Genomic DNA, 23,743 nt, shown 5'->3' with positions numbered 1-23,743 from the left:
GTCTCCCAGCCAAGCCTCCACAAAAAGAGATATAGTCTGCCCCAACACGATCCAGAGATGGATCGGGGGCCGCCCCTTCATGCCGATTTTGTCTCGGCGGGTTTCTTGTTCTGCTTCAAATTATTTCAAGATTGAGAAGGTTTCCAAGTTCCCTTAGACTGATCAGGCTTTGCCGAGGGCTGTTGGCGCTGGTATTTATCCAAACGAAAGGGACGAAAATTAGGACACTGTACTTTAGGTTTGTTCTTCTTATCCTGCTGTAAAAAGGCACCCTTGCCCCCAGTGACCATGGATATGATAGAGTCCAGTCCTGAACCGAAAAGAACCTTCCCCTTAAATGGAAGGGAAAGCAATCTAGATTTTGAAGTCACGTCAGCAGACCAAGACTTCAGCCACAGAGCCCTACGGGCTAGAACTGAAAAGCCTGATGTCTTGGCAATCAAGCAAATAATCTGCATATTTGCACCGCAAATAAATGAATTAGCTACCCTCAAGGACTTAATTCTTTCCTGGATTTCATTGAGGGGAGTTTTCACCGCGACTATCTCCGACAGAGTCACACCAATAGGTAGCGGCTCTCGCCACCGCAGCAACCGCCGCTGCAGGCTGAAATATAAATCCTGTGTGCCGAAACATCGTTCTCAACAGAGTTTCTAGCTTCTTACAAATGGGCTCCTTAAACTCCTTAACTATCTTCAAGCGGGATAGTGGTGCGCTTAGCAAGCGTGGAGATAGCTCTATCCACCTTAGGAACAGACCCCCACAACTCTAATTGGGAGTCAGGAACTGGGAACAATTTCTTAAAGGAAGAAGGAGAAAAAGAGGATCTGAGTCTTTCCCATTCATTCTTAATAATATTTGCCATCTTAACGGGAACCGGAAAAGTTTGTGGCACCACCCTGTCCTCATAAACCTTATCAAGTTTAGGAATAGAAGGGTCCTCGGGCAATTTAGGTTCCGGGAACCTCTAACGTTGCCAACACTTCCTTTAACAGAAAGCGTAAGTGCTCTATCCTAAATCTAAAGTCTGGTTCCTCCGCAGCAGGAGGGTTAGAGGCAGCCGATTCCGACCCAGAAAGAGCCTCCTCTGAAGTATCAGAGGCGTCTTCATCAGCTGATAATCTAGTATCAGATAAATCCAGCAAGTTGTTAGATGACCCCTGGGAAGAATAGCAGTATTTAACCTTTTGCTTGCGCTTAGCAGGGCGAGGTAAAGCAATAAAGGCTGCAGATACTGCCGTTTGCAACTGTTCAGAAAAGTCTGGCGGTAAGAGGGCCCTTCCCGAAAGAGGATTAGTCATGCAATGGGGAGCTTCATGTGTAATAGGAGATGATTGCAAAGAACGCACCTCGCAGGACGGAGATCCCTCAGAGGTGGACAGCTCAGTGGTACTAAACATCTTGGTCTTTTTAGACATAACTACCCTATCAAGGCATGTGGAACATAATTGAGCAGGCGGGTATACCGTAGCCTCCTCACAATAAAAAACAGGTATTAGATCTGGGTAAAGAGGGAGTACCCTCTAACGCATCAGAGTCCTCCATAGCTTGCGCTTTTAAAATGGACTATAGAAAAAGTAAATGGCACCTTTATACCCCAAAGGCCGGGGCACTCACCACCTCCTATGACCCAGGCCCCACAGAGAAACCGCTTCTTCTCCTGTAAACCGCACGGTCAGGAAAGAGGAAGTTAATGAGGCCACACCCGGTCACATGAAGTGCCATGCAGGATCGCCCCTGCAGCAGGAAGAAAAGCGTGCCAAACTCACAGGCTGCGCAGTTATCCAAAATGAAAGTAAAACCTGAATGTTCCCACATCTGCCAGTGCCTCATCTCACAAAATGTCGCAGCATAAAACATAATAAAGAAAATCATATATAAACCCCCCCTGTTCAATAATCCCCTGATTCCATACAGATAAAGGAGTCACACTGTGACCCTGTCTTCTTACGTTATCATATGAAATAAAATTAAACGATCTTACCGGAATCATCGCCGTGGAACAGACACACAGCCTCTCAAATTTGACAGTCTTGTAGTATCGCACCTGACATGAACTTGAGTGAACTTGAGTGAAAGAAGCAAGCAGTGAAACTCGTCAACACTGATTGCTTAGGAGTTGTTAATACGACTTTGGATGGTTTCGCAGAAAGACCCTCCCTGCATCTCCAGACCCTAACATTCATCAATGCTCTAACTGAGAGACTGACAAGACTACTTAAAATTCCAGTCCCATACTGAAGAGTACTACCCTCCATAAGAGACTACTCTGAATCTTCCGACACTTCTCACCATCCTCCTGTGACGAAAGGCAAAGCATGACTGGGGGATGAATGGAGTGGGGGAGGTATTTAAGCCTTTGGCTGGGGTGTCTTTGCCTCCTCCTGGTGGCCAGGTTCAGTAAGACTTTGGAAACATCTTTTAGGGAACATGTCATCTGTTATTTAAAAATTAAATGGGCAAGGTAGTACAAGGAAAGCTTACAGAAATGCTTTTTCAGCCAATGGAAATTCTGCTTCTGAAATAAAATCCTATTCTCAGCCCATTTGGTGGCCTCTAAACTGGTAGATAGACAGACATAATCTAGCAATAACACTCCTTTTATCTGACCTCAATTGGTTACATCTAATTACAGACTCAAACCCCCATGTTTGGGGACAATTACTGTATGCCAGTGTTTAAAAAAACAAGGTTTGTGATACAAAAAACGGTGCAAAAAGATAGATAAATTGAAACACTCTGTCAATGAGACACCATTGTTCTCCTTGGGAAATCTTGTGTTTACATGCATTTATGACTTTACTCTTTGAACCACTACACTGAGTTACACTCTTCTAATTTTATTGTGGCTATTACTTCTGCACTATCTATGCAACAGCTATATCTATTCCAAAAAGTCAAGGTGGTATGTCATGTTAATCTTCCCAAATGCCAAAGAATTCAATGTAGAAAGAAGTTCATAGACGTTCTATATAAATGTTCTTCAGCATTCTATAAGGTTATTCCATGCACTTATAACTGTTACTCTTTATTTAGAATAAGGAAACGCAGACATAGTGCAAACCTGTTATGAAATATCTTCAATTGTGCCACAGCATTGTATTAAATAAATATAGACTAGCATTTGAAATTTAGAACACAAAAATCAAACTAAACACACAGGCAGAGAAGATTGTAAATCACTGATGGGGGAATTGGTACCTTAAAAGAATGTTATTTTAGAAACATATTAATGATAAATTCTGGTTTTCTGAATAACTCAGGATTTTGGAATTCCATATTTAGGGATTTTTTTTTACCAGTTCCCAACAACATTTATTGTAAGTGAACATAATAGGACTCCATTTATTAAGTTCCCAGCGGATGAGGTTCCCTATCATGAGCTGCTAGGCTTCGCTGGCAGCATCTGCTTCCCGCATTTAAGATTGCACAAGCCGCTGCTTGTGCTATTCTGCCCCCTGCTCACACGTGGCCAATTTTAACACTGTAGTGACTAAATTAGCGTTTCAGCCTCTCACATTTAATAAATAGAGCCCATAGTACTCATAGAATAGTTTATAAAAAAGGGTAATTTAAGTCTACCATTACCCCTTTGACAATTTGTTGCAGAGTGTATGACTATACTTACCTAGGATCATAAAGTGTTTTTTCCAGATTAAACTCCTTAAGATATTTAATGATGGCAGCAAGAGAAGAAATCACAGCTTTGTTTAACTTCAGAATCTGTGACAGTCTTTGAGAACCTGCAGATAAATTGCCAGAAAAAAAAATTGTTAAAAAAAAATTAAAAAATCCCCACAGAAAGTTGGTAACATGGTAACATCTATATTTCTGATACTGGTTATGACTAAAAGCTGCTCTTAAATACTAACAAAAGTTCTATGCAAAAGATGTGAAAGCTGCAAAAAAACTCAATCTCAGGTACATAAAATGCATGATTTAGGCCAGAGGGGTCGAAACATTGCATTTGTCATTTGATATGAAAAACATAAATTATATGCTTACCTGACAATTTTCTTTTCTTCAGATGGAAAGAGTCCACAGCTGCATTCATTACTTTTGGGAAATTCAGAACCTGGCCACCAGGAGGAGGCAAAGACACCCCAGCCAAAGGCTTAAATACTCCTCCCACTCCCCTCATCCCCAAGTCATTCTGCTGAGGAACAAGGAACAGTAGAAGAAATATCAGGGTGAAAAGGTGCCAGAAGAACAAAAATTACAGCCGCCCCCCCATAAAAACACGGGGAGCTGTGGACTCTTTCTATCTGAAGAAAAGAAAATTATCAGGTAAGCATAATTTATGTTTTTCTTCAAAAATGGAAAGAGTCCACAGCTGCATTCTGAGGGCACCAAGCCTGAAACCACAACCCCAGAAAAAATCCCGCTTCTTCTGAAGCCAGAAAACATTTGAAAAGGAAAACAAGGCCCCAAGGGCACTGACCCGCAGATAGTCCACAAGCCGTACTAGAGCCTGCAAAACGGGCACAATTGAGTCAACACTCCTCCAGAAGATACCATCCTCAAAGGATGAACCTCAACCACACACCCCTTCATAGAAAGGGTGACAACTGAAAACTCCCAAAAGGGAGAGAACATGGAGGAACAAACCAGGATTCCCAGAAGACCCTAAACAGGGTGCAATAAGATCTAAATAAAAGTGAAAAGTCCCAAAAAGCAACCATGCTCACAGGGACCCCAAGGGTTCGGGAAACAAGGGAAGGCCACGCCCAGACCCCGACAGTACTGAACCACAAGGTTGAAACCGGGAAACAGAACAGAGAAGCAAAATTCTCTGAAAAACATAGAGCAATCGCCCCGAAAAACGACTGAAACCGTAGTCCTGAGTCGCCAGGAACTCAGAATATCGAAATATTCTCACCAACACGTGCGTTAACCACAGAGAAGCCACCTTTGAGCCTACACACAGCAGTCATACCAGGATGACTGAAAAAGGGAAAACACTTGCAGACAAGTAAAAAAACAGCCAAAGATAGGTGACCAACACCATCGACAGACAGCTAACATCCACTAACTAGTGGGTATACTCAGGATATCCAAAGCCGCAAGTCCAACACACGTAGCCGGACAAGGGGCCCAGAACCTCAAAAGAGGCTCACCGGACCTCCCTGATCTGAGGAGACACAACTTATCTCAGGTCCTAGTCCACAACGGACAAGCTCAAGCAACAGGTCTGAGAGACAGGGGAACCGAAAGGACCCCAACCACCAGCCCCTATAGAAAAGGGTGGAAAAGAATGGCCCCAGACACCCCAACAGCGGAAAACATCCAAGAAAAGAGAATGCATAGCATCCCAGCCTCGGAAACAACCCCTAGACGGAGCTAGGATAAGAAAAATAGCTTATAATTCCAATAAGGAACGCTAACTCCCAGAGGATACCGCAAGGTCCTCCCATATAGCGGACTCACCCGCCAAGGAGAAAAAAGACCAAGACCAGAGATCTCAACCAGAAGGAAGAGTCCACAAAAAAGGAACAAGTCCAATAGCCCTGAAAAGGCAAAACCGCCCAAAACGGCGGCAAAGAGGCCCAAAACCTCCAATCCTCAACCCAAGCGGGTAAGGAAAACATTAAAATCCTGAGGAATCAGAACCTACGGAGTGTGACGCACTGAAACTCTGAGTCCCAGATGACCAGCTCGAAAGCCGATGAGGATTGAACCAGTCCCCCATGCCCCACAGACCCTCAGGTCATCTCATAATGCTTAATTGACACTTGTAAAAAACAAAAATTATGCTTACCTGATACTTTCATTTTCATTGAGGGGAGGAGAGTCCCCGGCTTCATTCATTACTGTTGGGAATTAAGAACCAGGCCACCAGGAGGAGGCAAAGACACCCCAGCCAAAGGCTTAAATACCTCCCCCACTTCCCTCATCCTCCAGTCATTCTGCCGAGGGAACAAGGAACAGTAGGAGAAATATCAGGGTATAAACGGTATCAGAAGATAAAATAAACTTGGGTCCGCCCATCAGAGCTATGGGCGGGAGCCGTGGACTCTCCTCCCCTCGATGGAAATGAAATTATCTAGTAAGCATAATTTATGTTTTCCATCTAAAGGGGAGGAGAGTCCACGGCTTCATTCATTACTGTTTGGAACATATACCCAAGCTCTAGAGGACACTGAATGAAACCGGGAGGGTAAAAGGCGGACTCTAATCTGAGGGTACCACAGCCTGCAAAACCTTTCTCCCAAAAATAGCTCAGCAGAAGCAAAAACGTCAAACTTGTAAAACTTTGTAAAAGTCTGTAAGGAGGACCACGTAGCCACCTTACAAATCTGCTCCATAGAGGCCTCATTCTTGAAGGCCCAAGATGAAGCCACAGCTCTAGTTGAATGAGCCGTGATCCTCTGAGGAGGCTTATGTCCAGCTGTCTCATAGGACAAGCGAATCAAGCACCTCAACCAAAAGGACAAGGAAGTAGAAGAGGCATTCTGCCCCTTGCGCTTCCCTGAATACAACACAAGAGTTGTAGACAGTCTGAAATCTTTCGTGCCTGAAGATAGAACTTTAAGGCACTAACCACATCTAGGATATGAAGTAAACTCTCCTTAGAAGAAGATGGGTTAGGACATAAAGAAGGAACCACTATTTCCTGATTAATGTTATGGTTAGACACCACCTTGGGAAGAAACCCCAAACCAGTGCGAAGCACAGCCTTATCCACATGAAAAAACAGATAAGGATGCTCACATTGCAAAGCAGCCAGTTCAGATACTCTGCGTGCCGATGCAAAGGCCAACAGGAAAAGAACCTTCCAGGACAGAATCTTAATGTTTTATTGAATGCATAGGCTCAAACAGAACCTTCTGCAATACCTTAAGGACCAAGTTTAAGCTCCATGGGGGAGCAGACTGTCTACAGACAGGCCTGATTCTAGACAGAGCCTGAAGAAAAAATTGTATGTCAGGGAGCTCAGCGAATCTCCTATGCAACAAGACTGATAATGCTGAAAACCATCCCTTTAAGGAACTTGCGGCAAGACCCTTCTCCAAACCCTCTTGGAGAAAGGACAGAATTCTGAATACCTTCACCTTATGCCAAGTATATCTATGCTTCTCACACCAGGACAAATAGGTACTCAACACCTTATGGTAGATGCGACGAGTGACTGGCTTCCTTGCCTGAATTAGCGTATCAATCACACTTTCAGAAAAGCCTCTCTTGGCCAAGACTAGGTTTTCAATCTCCACACCGTCAGCCTCAGAGAATCAAGATTTTTTATGTTGAAAGGGACCCTGTTCCAGCAGATCCCTGCGACAGGGTAACCTCCACGGCGGAGAGTATGATATCCCCACCAGATCTGCAAACCACGTCCTCAGCGGCCATGATGGAGCAATCAGAATGTCCGAAGCACACTCTTGTTTGATGCGTGCAACCACACGAGGAATAAGTGGTAACGGTGGAAAAAACATAATTTATGCTTACCTGATAAATTCCTTTCTCCTGTAGTGTGGTCAGTCCACGGGTCATCATTACTTCTGGGATATTAACTCCTCCCCAACAGGAAGTGCAAGAGGATCACCCAAGCAGAGCTGCTATATAGCTCACACCCAGTCATTCGACCAAGAACCAAACGAGAAAGGAGAAACTATAGGGTGCAGTGGTGACTGGAGTATAATTTAAAAATTTAGACCTGCCATAAAAAACAGGGCGGGCCGTGGACTGACCACACTACAGGAGAAAGGAATTTATCAGGTAAGCATAAATTATGTTTTCTCCTGTTAAGTGTGGTCAGTCCACGGGTCATCATTTCTTCTGGGATACCAATACCAAAGCTAAAGTACACGGATGACGGGAGGGACAGGCAGGATCTTTATACGGAAGGAACCACTGCCTGAAGAACCTTTCTCCCAAAAACAGCCTCCGAAGAAGCAAAAGTGTCAAATTTGTAAAATTTGGAAAAAGTATGAAGAGAAGACCAAGTTGCAGCCTTGCAAATCTGTTCAACAGAGGCCTCATTCTTAAAGGCCCAAGTGGAAGCCACAGCTCTAGTGGAATGAGCTGTAATTCTTTCAGGAGGCTGCTGTCCAGCAGTCTCATAGGCTAAACGTATTATGCTACGAAGCCAAAAAGAGAGAGAGGTAGCAGAAGCTTTTTGACCTCTCCTCTGCCCAGAATAAACAACAAACAGGGAAGAAGTTTGGCGAAAATCTTTAGTTGCCTGTAAATAAAATTTCAGGGCACGGACTACATCTAGATTGTGCAGAAGTCGTTCCTTCTTTGAAGAAGGATTCGGACACAATGATGGCACAACAATCTCTTGATTGATATTCTTATTAGAGACAACCTTAGGTAAGAACCCAGGTTTAGTACGCAGAACTACCTTATCTGAATGAAAAATCAGATACGGAGAATTACAATGTAAGGCTGATAACTCAGAGACTCTACGAGCCGAGGAAATAGCCATTAAAAACAGAACTTTCCAAGATAACAGCTTGATATCAATGGAATGAAGGGGTTCAAACGGAACACCCTGTAAAACGTTAAGAACTAAATTTAAGCTCCATGGTGGAGCAACAGTTTTAAACACAGGCTTAATCCTGGCCAAAGCCTGGCAAAAAGCCTGAACGTCTGGAACTTCTGACAGACGCTTGTGTAAAAGAATGGACAGAGCTGAGATCTGTCCCTTTAAGGAATTAGCAGATAAACCCTTTTCTTAACCTTCTTGTAGAAAGGAAAATATCCTAGGAATCCTAACTTTACTCCATGAGTAACTCTTGGATTCGCACCAATGTAAGTATTTACGCCATATTTTATGGTAAATCTTTCTGGTAACAGGCTTCCTAGCCTGTATTAAGGTATCAATAACTGACTCCGAAAAACCACGCTTTGATAAAATCAAGCGTTCAATTTCCAAGCAGTCAGCTTCAGAGAAATTAGATTTTGATGTTTGAAAGGACCCTGGATTAGAAGGTCCTGTCTCAGAGGCAGAGACCAAGGTGGACAGGATGACATGTCCACTAGATCTGCATACCAGGTCCTGCGTGGCCACGCAGGCGCTATCAGAATCACCGATGCTCTCTCCTGTTTGATCCTGGCAATCAATCGAGGAAGCATCGGGAAGGGTGGAAACACATAGGCCATCCCGAAGGTCCAAGGAGCTGTCAAAGCATCTACCAGGACTGCTCCCGGGTCCCTGGACCTGGACCCGTAACAAGGAAGCTTGGCGTTCTGGCGAGACGCCATGAGATCTATCTCTGGTTTGCCCCAAAGTCAAAGTATTTGGGCAAAAATCTCTGGATGAAGTTCCCACTCCCCCGGATGAAAAGTCTGACGACTTAGGAAATCCGCCTCCCAGTTTTCCACTCCAGGAATGTGGATCGCTGACAGGTGGCAAGAGTGAGACTCTGCCCAGCGAATTATCTTTGATACTTCCAGCATCGCTAGGGAGCTTCTTGTCCATCCTTGATGGTTGATGTAAGCTACAGTCGTGATGTTGTCCGACTGAAACCTGATGAACCCCCGAGTTGTTAACTGAGGCCAAGCCAGAAGGGCATTGAGAACTGCTCTCAATTCCAGAATGTTTATTGGAAGGAGACTTTCCTCCTGAGTCCATGATCCCTGAGCCTTCAGGGAATTCCAGACAGCGCCCCAACCTAGTAGGCTGGCGTCTGTTGTTACAATTGTCCAATCTGGTCTGCTGAATGGCATCCCCCTGGACAGATGTGGCCGAGAAAGCCACCATAGAAGAGAATTTCTGGTCTCTTGATCCAGATTCAGAGTAGGGGACAAATCTGAGTAATCCCCATTCCACTGACTTAGCATGCACAATTGCAGCGGTCTGAGATGTAGGCGTGCAAAGGGTACTATGTCCATTGCCGCTACCATTAAGCCGATTACCTCCATGCATTGAGCCACTGACGGGTGTTGAATGGAATGAAGGACACGGCAAGCATTTTGAAGCTTTGTTAACCTGTCTTCTGTCAGGTAAATCTTCATTTCTACAGAGTCTATAAGAGTCCCCAAGAAGGGAACCCTTGTGAGTGGTAAGAGAGAACTCTTCTCTACGTTCACCTTCCACCCATGCGACCTTAGAAATGCCAGTACTAACTCTGTATGAGACTTGGCAGTTTGAAAGCTTGACGCTTGTATCAGAATGTCGTCTAGGTACGGAGCCACCGAAATTCCTCGCGGCCTTAGCACCGCCAGAAGAGAGCCCAGAACCTTTGTGAAGATTCTTGGAGCCGTAGCCAACCCGAATGGAAGAGCTACAAACTGGTAATGCCTGTCTAGGAAGGCAAACCTTAGATACCGGTAATGATCTTTGTGAATCGGTATATGAAGGTAGGCATCCTTTAAATCCACTGTGGTCATGTACTGACCCTTTTGGATCATGGGTAAGATTGTCCGAATAGTTTCCATTTTGAACGATGGAACTCTTAGGAATTTGTTTAGGATCTTTAAATCCAAGATTGGTCTGAAGGTTCCTTCTTTCTTGGGAACCACAAACAGATTTGAGTAAAAACGTTGTCCGTGTTCCGACCGCGGAACCGGATGGATCACTCCCATTAGTAAAAGATCTTGTACACAGCGTAGAAACGCCTCTTTCTTTATCTGGTTTGTTGACAACCTTGAAAGATGAAATCTCCCTTTTGGGGGAGAGGCTTTGAAGTCCAGAAGATATCCCTGAGATATGATCTCTAACGCCCAGGGATCCTGGACATCTCTTGCCCAAGCCTGGGCGAAGAGAAAGAGTCTGCCCCCCACTAGATCCGTTCCCGGATCGGGGGCCCTCACTTCATGCTGTCTTAGGGGCAGCAGCAGGCTTTCTGGCCTGTTTGCCCTTGTTCCAGGATTGGTTAGGTTTCCAGCCTTGTCTGTATCGAGCAACAGCTCCTTCCTGTTTTGGTGCAGAGGAAGTTGATGCTGCTCCTGCCTTGAAGTTACGAAAGGCACGAAAATTAGACTGTCTAGCCCTAGGTTTGGCTCTGTCTTGAGGCAGGGCATGGCCTTTACCTCCTGTAATGTCAGCGATAATTTCCTTCAAACCGGGCCCGAATAAGGTCTGCCCTTTGAAAGGTATGTTAAGTAGTTTAGATTTAGAAGTAACATCAGCTGACCAGGATTTTAGCCACATCGCTCTGCGTGCCTGAATGGCGAATCCGGAATTCTTAGCCGTAAGTTTAGTTAAGTGTACTACGGCATCAGAAATAAACGAATTAGCTAGCTTAAGGGTTTTAAGCTTGTGTGTAATCTCATCTAATGGAGCTGATTCAAGGGTCTCTTCCAGAGACTCAAACCAAAATGCTGCTGCAGCCGTGACAGGCGCAATGCATGCAAGGGGTTGCAATATAAAACCTTGTTGAACAAACATTTTCTTAAGGTAACCCTCTAATTTTTTATCCATTGGATCTGAAAAGGCGCAGCTATCCTCCACCGGGATAGTGGTACGCTTAGCTAAAGTAGAAACTGCTCCCTCCACCTTAGGGACCGTTTGCCATAAGTCCCGTGTGGTGGCGTCTATTGGAAACATCTTTCTGAATATAGGAGGGGGTGAGAAAGGCACACCGGGTCTGTCCCACTCCTTAGTAACAATTTCAGTAAGTCTCTTAGGTATTGGAAAAACGTCAGTACTCGACGGTACCGCAAAATATTTATCCAACCTACACATTTTCTCTGGTATTGCAACTGTGTTACAATCATTCAGAGCCGCTAAGACCTCCCCTAGTAATACACGGAGGTTTTCCAGCTTAAACTTAAAATTTGAAATGTCTGAATCCAGTTTATTTGGATCAGATCCGTCACCCGCAGAATGAAGCTCTCCGTCCTCATGTTCCGCAAATTGTGACGCAGTATCTGACATGGCCCTAATATTATCAGCGCACTCTGTTCTCACCCCAGAGTGATCTCGCTTACCTCTAAGTTCTGGTAATTTAGACAAAACTTCAGTCATAACATTAGCCATGTCCTGTAGTGTGATTTGTAATGGCCGCCCTGAAGTACTCGGCGTTACAATATCACGCACCTCCCGAGCGGGAGATGCAGGTACTGACACGTGAGGCAAGTTAGTCGGCATAACTTCCCCCTCGTTGTTTGGTGAATGATGTTCAATTTGTACAGAATGACTCTTATTCAAAGTAGCATCAATGCAATTAGTACATAAATTTCTATTGGGCTCCACCTTGGCTTTTGCACATATAGCACAGAGATATTCCTCTGAGTCAGACATGTTTAACAAACTAGCAATTAAACTAGCAAGCTTGGAAATACTTTTCACTCAAATTACAAGTAATGTGAAAAACGCACTGTGCCTTTAAGAAGCACAGAAAAAAAAAAAAAAAAAAAAAAATTATGACAGTTTAATAATAAGGAACTGGAAAAATTATAACAATCAGATTTTTCCCAGTAAAGGCATAAATTTAGCAAAGGATTGCCCCCATTAGCAATGGATAACTAACCCTTAATGGCAGAAAAAAATGTACAAAATATAAACGTTTTTTATCACAGTCAAAGCACAATCTCACAGGTCTGCTGTGAGTGATTACCTCCCTCAAAATAATTTTTGAAGACCCTTGAGCTCTGTAGAGACGATCCGGATCATGCAGGAAGAGAAACAGACTTTTGACTGAATTTTTGATGCGTAGCAAAAGCGCCAAAATAGGCCCCTCCCCCTCACTCACAGCAGTGAGGGAAGTTCAGTAAACTGTCTCAGATTAAAATAAACGATAGCCAAGTGGAAAAACAGTGCCCAAAAACAATTTTTCACCCAGTACCTCAGATATTTAAACAATTTAGCATGCCAGCAAAAACGTTTAAAATCAAATATCATGAAATGCCATTAACAGCCTGTTGCTAGACGTTCCCACTGCAAGTAAGGCTAAAGATTATATGCATATAGTATTACCCAGAGAAGTGCCATTCCCCAGAATACAGAAGTGTACACATATATACATAAACAGCCTGATACCAGTTGCTACTACTGCATTTAAGGCTGAACTTACATTATATTGGTATTGGCAGTATTTTCTCAGTCAATTCCATTCCTCAGAAAATAATATACTGCAACATACCTCTTTGCAGGTGAACCTGCCCGCTGTCCCCTGATCTGAAGTTTACCTCACTCCTCAGAATGGCCGAGAACAGCAAAATGAATTTTAGCTACGCCGGCTAAAATCATCCAAAAACTCAGGTAGATTCTTCTTCAAATTCTACCTGAGAAGGAACAACACACTCCGGTGCCGTTTTAAAATAACAAACTTTTGATTGAAGATATAAAAACTAAGTATAATCACCACAGTCCTCTCACACATCCTATCTATTAGTTGGGTGCAAGAGAATGACTGGGTGTGACATAGAGGGGAGGAGCTATATAGCAGCTCTGCTTGGGTGATCCTCTTGCACTTCCTGTTGGGGAGGAGTTAATATCCCAGAAGTAATGATGACCCGTGGACTGACCACACTTAACAGGAGAAATGTAAGCTAGGCTGAACCCCCAATATCCACACCTGGAATGTGAATTGCTGAGAGCGAGCAGCTGTGGGACTCTGCCCACTCCAAGATCCGAGACACATCCCTCATGGCTAGGGAGCTCCTCGTACCCCCCTGATGGTTTATGTAAGCCCCAAGGTAATCTGGAATCTGATGAAGCTGAATGACCCCAGAGAAAGCCATGCCTTCAGAGTATTGTAGATTGCTCAGAGTTCCAGAATATTTATCGGAAAGAGAGACTCCTCCTTGGTTCATTTTCCTTGTGCCATCCTGGCACCCCAAACAGCTCCCCATCCTGCCAGACTCGCGTCCGTGGTTACAATCTCCCAGGACGGTCTCAAGAAGGATGTCCCCATGGACAATTGCTCTGGATGGATCCACCAAGAGAGGGAGATCCGAGTCCGAGCATCCATGGAAATCTGCTGTGATAGATCTGAATGTTCGCCGTTCCACTGTCTCAACATGCACAATTAAAGAGGTCTGAGGTGAAACCTGGCAAATGGGATGACATCTATGCTTGGAACCATGAGCCAGATCACCTCCATACACATCCATGGGGAGGACTGAAGGACAAGACAGGTGGACGCAAGCTTCCTGCGTCGATGGTTTGTGAAAAATATTTTTATGGACATAGAGTCTATTATCGTGCCCAGGAATTTCACCCTGTTGCTGGGAACCAGGGAACTCTTTCCTGAGTTGATCTTCCAACCGTGAGATTGGAGCAAAAGAAGAAGAGCCCTCGAATGATCCTCTGCAAGACTGAGCGACGGCGCCTGGACTAGAATGTCGTCCAGATAAGGTGCCATAGCAATTCCTCTGGATCTGGCCACTGCAAGCAGCGCCCCCAGAGTCTTTAGTCATCATGAACTGTCCCTCTTAAACTAGGGGCAGGATAGATCTGATTGTTTCCATTTTGAACGATGGAACACTCAGAAACTTGTTTAAACACTTTAGCTCCTTCCTTCTTTGGAACCACAAAAAGATTGGAAAAGTACCCAAGACCCCGTTCTGCATGGGGTACTGGTACAATAATGCAGAGAGAGGCGAGATCTCTCACATACTCTAGAAAGGCCTCTCTCTTTTCTGGTCTTGAAGACAGGTTTGACAGGAGGAATCTGTCCCTGGGCGGATGGGATCTGAACCCTATTCTTTAACCCTGGGTGACCAACACCAGAACCCAAGGGTCCTGAACGTCCTGCAACCAGGCTTCTTAGAAGAGAAATAATCTGCCCCCAACTTGGTCCAGGGACCGGTCGGGGGCTGCCCCTTCATGCCGATTTCATCTCGGCTGGCTTCTTGCTCTGCTTAGACTTGTTCCAAGATTAAGCCAGCTTCCAAGTTCCCTTGGACTGCTCCGTTTCTGCGACGGGCTGCTGGCGCTCGGGCCTTGTCCGTACGAAAGGGATGAAAAGTAGATCCCTTAGGTTTAGTCTTCTTATAATGCAGTAGGAAAGCCCCCTTGCCTCCTATAACCTTGAATATGATCAAATACAATCCTGGACCGAACATAATCTTTCCTTGAAAAGGCAGGGACAACAGCCTCGACTTAGAGGTCATGTCTGCGGACCATGACTTTAGCCACAGAGCCCTGCGAGCTAAAACGGAAAAACCTGACACCTTAGCGTTCAGGCGAATAATTTGCATATTGGTATCACAAATGAAATTGGCGATCTTCAGCGCCTTAATCTTATCCTGTATCTCGTTGATGGAAGTCGATGGAATGGACTTTATAAATAAGGGAGAGGAGCCAAGCAATTCAAATAGAAAAAAACTTTTGGTTAGATGTTACAGTTAAAACTGTTGAAATTAATTATTGAAGTATATGTTACAGTTAAAACTGTTGAATTTATTTATTAAACAAAAGGTTTTGTTTTGTTTTTCTCTGAAGTTAATTTGCAATACAATTTTCCACTGCTGTAATATATGATCACAGTATTACAACCTGCTTTATACATCAGGTAATCAACATATTACAGATGAGCTGGTGCTTTAGTGCAATGTATCTAACTGTGGTCCTCAAGTACCCCCAACAGGTAAGGTTTTCATTATAGCTGAACCAGCGCAAAGGTGAAATAATCAGCTGATCAGTAACATCATGGTTAATAACATGCTCTCACCATCAGCTTACTATTTAATCTATGTACTGGTTCAGCGATAATTAAAACTTGCCCTGTTGGGGGTACTTGCGGCCCGCAGTATATGTGTTTCTCCAGCATATCATATCTAGTGCCTCACCAGCCTCTGACTCACTGCAAGTCACTGCTTATAGCGCCTTAGAATGTTCTAAGACCATCTTTGTAACGGGCATCATTGGTGTAGGATAACAAGGTATCTACATTTTCAGAAATATTAAAGAATTTACAACAATGTATTCTGAGAATAGGGATATTAATATCTTTCATTTTAAAGGGATAAAATAGGGATATTAATATATTTTTTTAATATTTGACTTTCAAAAACATATTTATGATTTTTTTTTTCATTTTCATACATAGGGGTCGATCACAAACTATTAGTGATTTGCTCCTAAAATGTTTTGTTTTTTTTCCTTCCACCAGTGTGCAAAGTTACTTTTTTTAGAAAACTGAGATCACGCAAAACTAACAGATACAATAGCCATTAAGTTACAGTAGCAAACAAACGACTCCACAGCACCTTCTATATAATGAAAATTTATTGAACTTCTTCTCCCATGGAAGTACAAAAAAGAATTACAGCGACATTTCGAGAAAATATCCCTTAATCATCCTAATAGGCCTCATCTGTTAAGATGCATTTAACAGATGAGGCCTATTAGCATGATTAAGGGATATTTTTTTTTATAATTAATTAATTTTATGCTTACCAGATAAATTCCTTTCTTTCCTGGCAGGGAGATTCCACGACTTCATTCCTTACTGTTGGGAAATACAACACCTGGCCACCAGGAGGAGGCAAAGACACCCCAGCCAAAAGCTTAAATATCCCTCCCATTTCCCTTATCCCCCCAGTCATTCAGCCAAGGGAACAATGAAAAGTAGGAGGAACATCAGGGTATAAAGGTGCCAGAAGAAAAACAAAAAGGGAGCCGCCAAAAAAAAGAACTTACAGGCAGGGCCGTGGACTCTCTCTGCCAAGAAAGAAAGGAATTTATCTGGTATGCATAAATTATGTTTTCTTTCCATAAGACAGGGAGAGTCTACAACTTCATTCCTTACTATTGGTAAAACAATACCCAAGCTCCAGAGGACACTGAAGGAATAACGGGATGGAACAAAAAAGAAGCGGACCCTAATCTGAGGGCACCACAGGAAGAAGCTACTGCTCTAGTGTAATGAGCCGTAATCCTTTCAGGAGGCTGTTTCCAACTGTCTCATAAGCTAGGCAGATGACACTTCTCAACCAGAAAGACAGGGAAGACGTAGTGGTCTTCTGACCCCTACGCTTACCCACATAGATGACAAACAAAGATGAAGATTGTCTGAACTCCTTGGTAGCCTGAAGGTAGAACTTCAAGGCACGAACCACATCTAGATTGTGAAGCAAACGTTCCTTCGCCGAAGAAGGATTGGGACACAAGGAAGGAACAACAATCTCTTGATTAATGTTGCGCTCTGACACCACCTTAAGAAGGAAACATAACTTAGTACATAAAACCGCCTTATCTGCATGAAAAACAAGGGGGGTCACATTGCAAGGCAGAAATCTCGGAGCCAATAGAAACAAAACCTTCCAAGATAGCTTAATGTCAACATTATGCATGGGCTCAAACGTAGCCTGCTGCAACACACGAAGAACAAGATTGAGACTCCATGGCGGAGCCAACTTTCTAAACACAGGTCTGGTCCTAGTCAGAGCCTTAACAAAGGACTGCACATCCAGAAGCTCAGCTAATCTCTTGTGCAGCAACACCGACAGAGCCGATATCTGTCCCTTCAGAGAACTAGCAGAAAGACCCGTCTCCAGTCCATCCTGAAGAAAAGATAAAATCCTGGCAACTGGGGACTTCCGGGCAGCGGCTATCTTAATGGTCGCACTGAGCTTCAGCTCCTGATTCATTCACCACTTCTATCCTACTTTCAGCTGAAATCTTGGCGACAAGTCATTTCACAAGGTGGAGAAACTTGACTGAAGGCACTCTAACGCAAGAGATAGGGTTTTGGTTTGTGGCGCGGCTCTCCAGCCCTCAGTACCGGACTTTTACGTTGAGGCCTTCCCCTATATCTGAAGACTCATTTGTCCTCACAATTGCTGTGCCATTGTTGCATGGCCAGCGCCCTACGTGGCATGCTAAGGAGAAGCGAAACCACAGCACAGCTAAAATGTACAATGCCCCAGATGAGATCACAATCCAGGAGGATCTCCTTGTATCTGCCCTCAGATCCCTGCTACAGCAACAATTTGAATGCCTTGCTAAGGCCATTCACCAGGCATTTAAAGGAAAAAAACAGATATTATCTGTCAGTCTGCAGAGCTAGAGAGTACCGCAGAGGAACAAGAAAACCATCAAGGAGATGCTTGCATACTTACCGATAAGGCACCTGCATGGATGCCCCAGGTGGTCAACGGGCCGGATGGTAGTGGCAGCTGAGCCTAATCTACAGGAGATGGAGAGCAGTCGAGATCTAATGGTGGCAAAGGTGTATGAGTGGTCGCCGAACACGGTCCATGCTGCTCCGCCTCCCTTCCTAGATACACCGCATGAGACTGCATGAGACGGTCCACCTGGATCTATTACTCCGCGGTGTGCTATACTCTCAGCTGCGATGGATGACATCAAATCTTGGTACAGAGACACACTTGTTTCCTGTCAACCTTTCACGTACCTAACTTATTCCAGCACCTCATGAGACTTCCTAAGAGGTGACATGAAATATTGGCAACTCTGGAAGGGTGAAATATTTGCCTTTAGCAAATGCATTATAGCAGTGGAATTGAAACGGAGAGATGGGGTGGGTTAAAGTTTTGTATTTTACCCCGGATACAAATGTGAACAAAATGTCTGGCAACACGCGAGACCCCTTAACTATATAGTAGATCCACAATTGTGTCAATCTCATTTTACTACCCACCAGTGTTTACCCTTAGGGACTCAACCATTCATGAGGACTCTATTGTCTAAACATCTGGTTGTATTTAGACTGGGGCGATTATGTGTAGCCTGGTAGTACTAATTATACTTCTATTTGTGTCCTGAAATATTATTAAGTGTGTGAGACAGGTAGCAGATATTACTACTGTGACGGGTTAAACAGCATCTACACTCATACTAAGCGTCATTAAATACCATATTAGTATTTAGTATTACAGCAGCCAATAGCTATTTGTGAGTCTTTAATCACATTACACTTTACCTTTACATAAAAAATATAGATTGCATTTGGTTGACAACCTATATATCATGAGTACCTTATACACCGAAGCTAACTGTCACTTAGTTACAATGTTTTAGGCTAGACTCCGCTATTCACTGAACAACATAACATGTAGCTGCATTGGCTCCCAGGTGGTTTAACATCTGAGATCTACATAATGTATCCCTAAGTATAATTATCTATTGGCGACTATTTACATTGCCTTATAATATCTTTTCCTGATCCTTTGCTGTTTTTTTCTTTTTTACCTTTACCGAGCATTTGATACCAGTTAATTGTTTTGTCTAAGGTCCATAAGTGACAGTCTTTATAATTTAAATCCCTGCCCCGAGCTTTATATTTTTATTTGGGTCCAAGAGTGGCCTATATATTTTGGGAGGCATCCCGTTTATATTTTAAATGAGATTACATTGCAATCTGTCCATTTGCACAACTAATGAGTATTTAGATAGTAAATTTAATAATATGACTTGCAGATAAATGTATTGCATTTAACATGCCAGCTTATATGTATTATACACAGCTATGTGGATGTATATGGACATGTGTTATATAATGTTATTGCCAAAAAAAGGGGACAGTTAAAAAAAAAAAATAATTCTGGCAACTTTAACCTTATGCTAAGAAAAACGTCGCTCCTCACACCAGTGCAGGTAAGTCCGCCACACCTTATGGTAGATGCGTTGAGTAACTGGCTTATGAGCTTAAATCAAAGTGTTGATGACACTCTCAGAGAAACATCTCCTGGCTAAGACTAAGCATTCAATCTCCATGCAGTCAGCCTCAGAGAATCTAGATTTTGATGAAGGAAGGGACCCTGTATTAGGAAGTCCCTGCGACAAGGTAACCTCCACGGAGGAGATGAAGACATCCCCACCAGATCCGTGAACCAAGTCCTTCACGGCCAGGATGGAGCAATTAGAATCACTGATGCTTGCTCCTGTTTGATGTGGGCCACCACACAAGGGAGAAGAGGTAATGGAGGAAAGAGATATATGAGTCTGAACCTCCATGGAACCGCTAGGGCATCTATTAGAACAGCTTGAGGATCCCTCAATCTCGACCCGTACTTGGGTAGTTTGGCATTGAGACGGGAGGCTATGAGGTCTATCTCTGGCATCCCTCATCTGCTGCATATCTCTGCTAAGACCTCGGGGTGAGAGACCATTCCCCCGGGTGAAAGGATTGCCTGCTGAGGAAGTCCGCTTCCCAGTTGTCCACAACCGGGATGTGGATCGCTGACAGCGTGCAGTTGTGGGTCTCCACCAATTCCAGGATTTGAGATACTTCTCTCATCGCTAAGAAACTTCTCGTTCCTCCCTGATGGTTGATGTAGGCTACCGAAGTTATATTGTCTGATTGGAATCTGATAAACTGGGACGAACCCAAGAGGGGCCAAGCCCTCAGAGCATTGAAGATTGCCCGGAGTTCAAAGATATTGATCGGAAGAGTGGACCCCTCCTGAGTCCACAGCCCCTGTGCCTTCATGACACCCCAAACGGCTCCTCAGCCAGATAGACTGGCGTCCATAGTCACAATCTCCCAGGACGGTCTTAAGAAGCACGTGCCTTGGGACAGGTAATCTTGACAGAGCCACCAAGAGAGCGAGTCTCTCTACAGGCTGTCCAGAACTATCTGTTGTGACAGATCGAAATGGTTGCCGTTCCATTGTCTCAGCATGCATAGCTGTAAAGGTCTGAGATGTTATCTGGCAAAGGGAATGGTGTCCATACAAGACACCATGACTCCAATCACCTCCAGACACTGGGCCACTGAAGGTCTCAAACAGGCCTGGAGGGCAAGACATGCTGTTGTTAGCTTGCAATGTCTCTGATCTGTTAGAAAGATCTTCATAGACACCGAGTCTATAACTGTGCCCAGGAAATTCACTGTGGTATGTGGAGTAAGAGAACTCTTTACAAAGATTATCTTCCATCCATGTGACCGAAGAAGACTTAGAAGAAAGGCTAAGTGATACGTTGGTGCCTGTACCAAGATATCGTCCAGGTAAGGAGCTACTGCTATACTTCAGGTTCTGCCAACTGCTAGAAGAGCCCCCAGAACCTTCATAAATATCCTTGGAGCAGTAGCTAAGCTAAACGGCAGTGCTATGAACTGGAAGTGTTAATACAGAAAGGCGAATCTCAGGAACTGAAAATGTTCCCTGTGGAACGGAACGTGAAGGTATGCATCCTTCAGATCTATGGTAGTCATAAACTGTCCTTCCTTAACCAGAGGAAGGAATGATCTTATAGTATCAATCTTGAAGGAGGGGACACTTAGAAATTTGTTTAGGCACTCCAAGTCCAGAATTTGGACGAAAAGTTCCCTCCTTTTTGGGAACCACAAAGAGGTTTGAATAGAAACCCTGACCTCTTTCTGATGCAGGTATCGGGATAATTACTCCTAAGGAGACTAGATCCCGTACACAATCTAAAAAGGTTGTCCTCTTCTCTGGTCTTGTAGACAGTCTGGAGAGTAGGAATCTGCCCCTGGGTGGATGAGATTTGAATCCTATCCGGTATCCCTGAGATATGACCTCCAGAACCCAAGGATCCTGTACATTCTGAAACCAAGTGTCTGAGAAAAGTGACAACCTGCCCCCTACTCAATCCGATCCCGGATCGAGGACCGTCCCTCCATGCCGATTTGTTATCTTTTGTTCTTTGTCTGTTTGGACTTGTTCCAGGACTGAGCAGGCTTCCAAGTGCTCTTGGGCTGCTCAGGTTTGGATGAAGATTCAGATATTTGGGATTTGTCGGAATGAAATGAGCCAAAATTAGAGGACTGCCGATCCTTAGGTCTGTTCTTATCATGAGGCAGGAAGGCACCTTTCCTTCCAGTAACCGTAGAGATTAGTCCAGACCTGGTCCGAATAAGATCTTCCCCTTGAAAGGAAGAGAAAGGAGTAAAAATTTAGAAGTCATATCCGCAGACCAAGACTTCAACCAGAGAGCCCTGTGGGCTAGGACCGCAAAACCTGAATCCTTAGCATTCAAGTGAATAATCTGCATATTCGCATCACAGATGAAAGAATTAGCTACTCTTAGAGCTTTAATTCTCTCCTTAATATCCTCGAGGGGAGATTCCACCTCGATAAGTTCTGACAGGGAGTCGCACCACGTGCTGGAACATTCTCCTTAGAAAAGTTTCCAACTTCTTATCCATAGGTTCTCTAAAGGAAGAGCTATCCTCAAGAGGGATAGTAGTACGCTTAGCTAGCATCGAAATGGGGCCATCCACCTTAGGGATGGAGCCCCACAGCTCTAATTGAGAGTCAGGGACCGGGAACAATTTTTTGAAAGTACCCGAGAAGAAAAGGATGTTCCAATTCTTTCCCATTCGTTACTAATAATATTCGCCATACGAACTGGGAACAGAAAAGTTTGTGGGACCTTTCTGTCTTAATAAACTGTATCCAATTTAGGGATCTTAGGTTTCTCAAGTAGCTTAGCCTCTGTAACCTCTAGCGTAGACAGGACCTCATTCAGTAAAAAATGCAGATGTTCAATTTAAAATCTAAAGGAGGGTTCCTCCGCCGGAGGAGATTTAGTAATAGAAATCTCTGACTCCGAAAGTTTACCCTCTGATGCCACAGAGGTTAACTCATCCTCGGATAGCTGGGACATAACTCGCTAGATCTGGTTGAAAATTAGATGAATCTAAAACAGGAGAACGGTGTTTAACCTTTCTCTTACGTTTCCCAAAGATAGGTAGGGCACTCAGGGCTGCAGACACCACCAATTGTAACTGTGCAGTAAAGTCCGCAGGAAAAAGGCCCCCTCCAGACGGAAAAATAGCTGTGCCGTGGGGAACTGCATGTGAAGCGGTTAGGGTAGAAAGGGAAGTAATCTCTCGGGTCAAAAAATCCTGAGAGGTTGATGGCTCAGAGGGACTAATTGCACTAGGGTTAATAGCAGACTTAGCTCCCTTCTTAAACTTTAAAACAGTACCAAGGCAATTGGAACAAAATTGAGCAGGCGGGCAAACCACTGCCTCCTCACAATATAAGCAGGTATTATTAATCACTACAGAAGGTGTGAAACCTAACGTATTATCAGAGTCCTCCATAGTAGTTATGTAATCCCACAGTAAAAAGAAAAACTATACAAAATACATGTTTTAAATATAGAAAGGCACCTTTACAAAACCAATGGCTGGGGCACGCACCACCTCCTAGAACCAGACAAGTTATCAAAGAAACGCTCCTCAGGAGTGCTGTCTGCAGCAAGATTGTAAGGAAGTGAATGAAGCCGCACCCGGTCACAAGGTGAACAAGACAGGACGTACCCTACTATGAAAAAGTGTGCAAAGCTATTAGGAGCTGTGCAACTTATAAAATGAAAGTGAAACCTGCCTGTTCCAGCCAAAAGTACACAGTCTAAAAGTTCTTTACAAATGTTAAAGCAGTATATAAACTCCACAAACTGTTCCCAATAAACTCCCATTAAGGAGATATTAACCCTTGATCCTACTGAGGTATAGAGGAGTCACACTGTGACCCTATATAAGGTGCCCTTGCTTTATTAAAATAACACAGACTTACTCTCCAGGATCCATGCTGTGAAACAGATACAGCCTCTCAAGTGTGACAGCCTTGTAGTGATGCTCTGACAGGGACCTGTGTGTGGAAAAGCAAGCAGTGTAATGCGTTAACACTGATTGCTTAGGACTTGTTTGATAAACACTCAGTATGGCTTCACAGAAAAACTTTCCCTGCATCTCCAGGCTCTAACTTTCATCAATACTCTCACTGAGAGGTTTATATGATTACTTAAAACTCCAGTCCTCTCTTGAAGGGAACAGACTATCCAAATCTTCTGACACTTCTCTGCCATCCTCCTATAGTGATGAAAGGCAAAGAATGACTGGGGGGGATAGGGGAAGTGGGAGGGATATTTAAGCCTTTGGCTGTGGAGTCTTTGCCTCCTCCTGGTGGC

The 23,743-nt window shown here is 43.9% G+C and overlaps 1 protein-coding gene across 1 annotated transcript in view; it reads right to left on the bottom strand.

Annotated features, from left to right (window-relative positions):
- MSH3 (mutS homolog 3) overlaps window positions 1–23,743 on the bottom strand; it is a 756,380-nt gene that overhangs the window by 516,677 nt on the left and 215,960 nt on the right. The window contains exons 12-13 of the mRNA XM_053699713.1: window positions 4,880–4,944; window positions 3,629–3,743 (exon numbers count right to left, since the gene is read on the bottom strand). Coding sequence (XP_053555688.1) covers window positions 3,629–3,743; window positions 4,880–4,944 — 180 coding nt within the window. The remainder of the gene's footprint in view (window positions 1–3,628; window positions 3,744–4,879; window positions 4,945–23,743) is intronic.

The sequence above is a fragment of the Bombina bombina genome, chromosome 2 (assembly GCF_027579735.1).
Source record: "Bombina bombina isolate aBomBom1 chromosome 2, aBomBom1.pri, whole genome shotgun sequence".
NCBI lineage: Eukaryota > Metazoa > Chordata > Amphibia > Anura > Bombinatoridae > Bombina > Bombina bombina.
The sequence above is the reverse complement of the archived record's forward strand: the minus strand, read 5'-3'. Positions and strand labels throughout refer to the sequence as shown.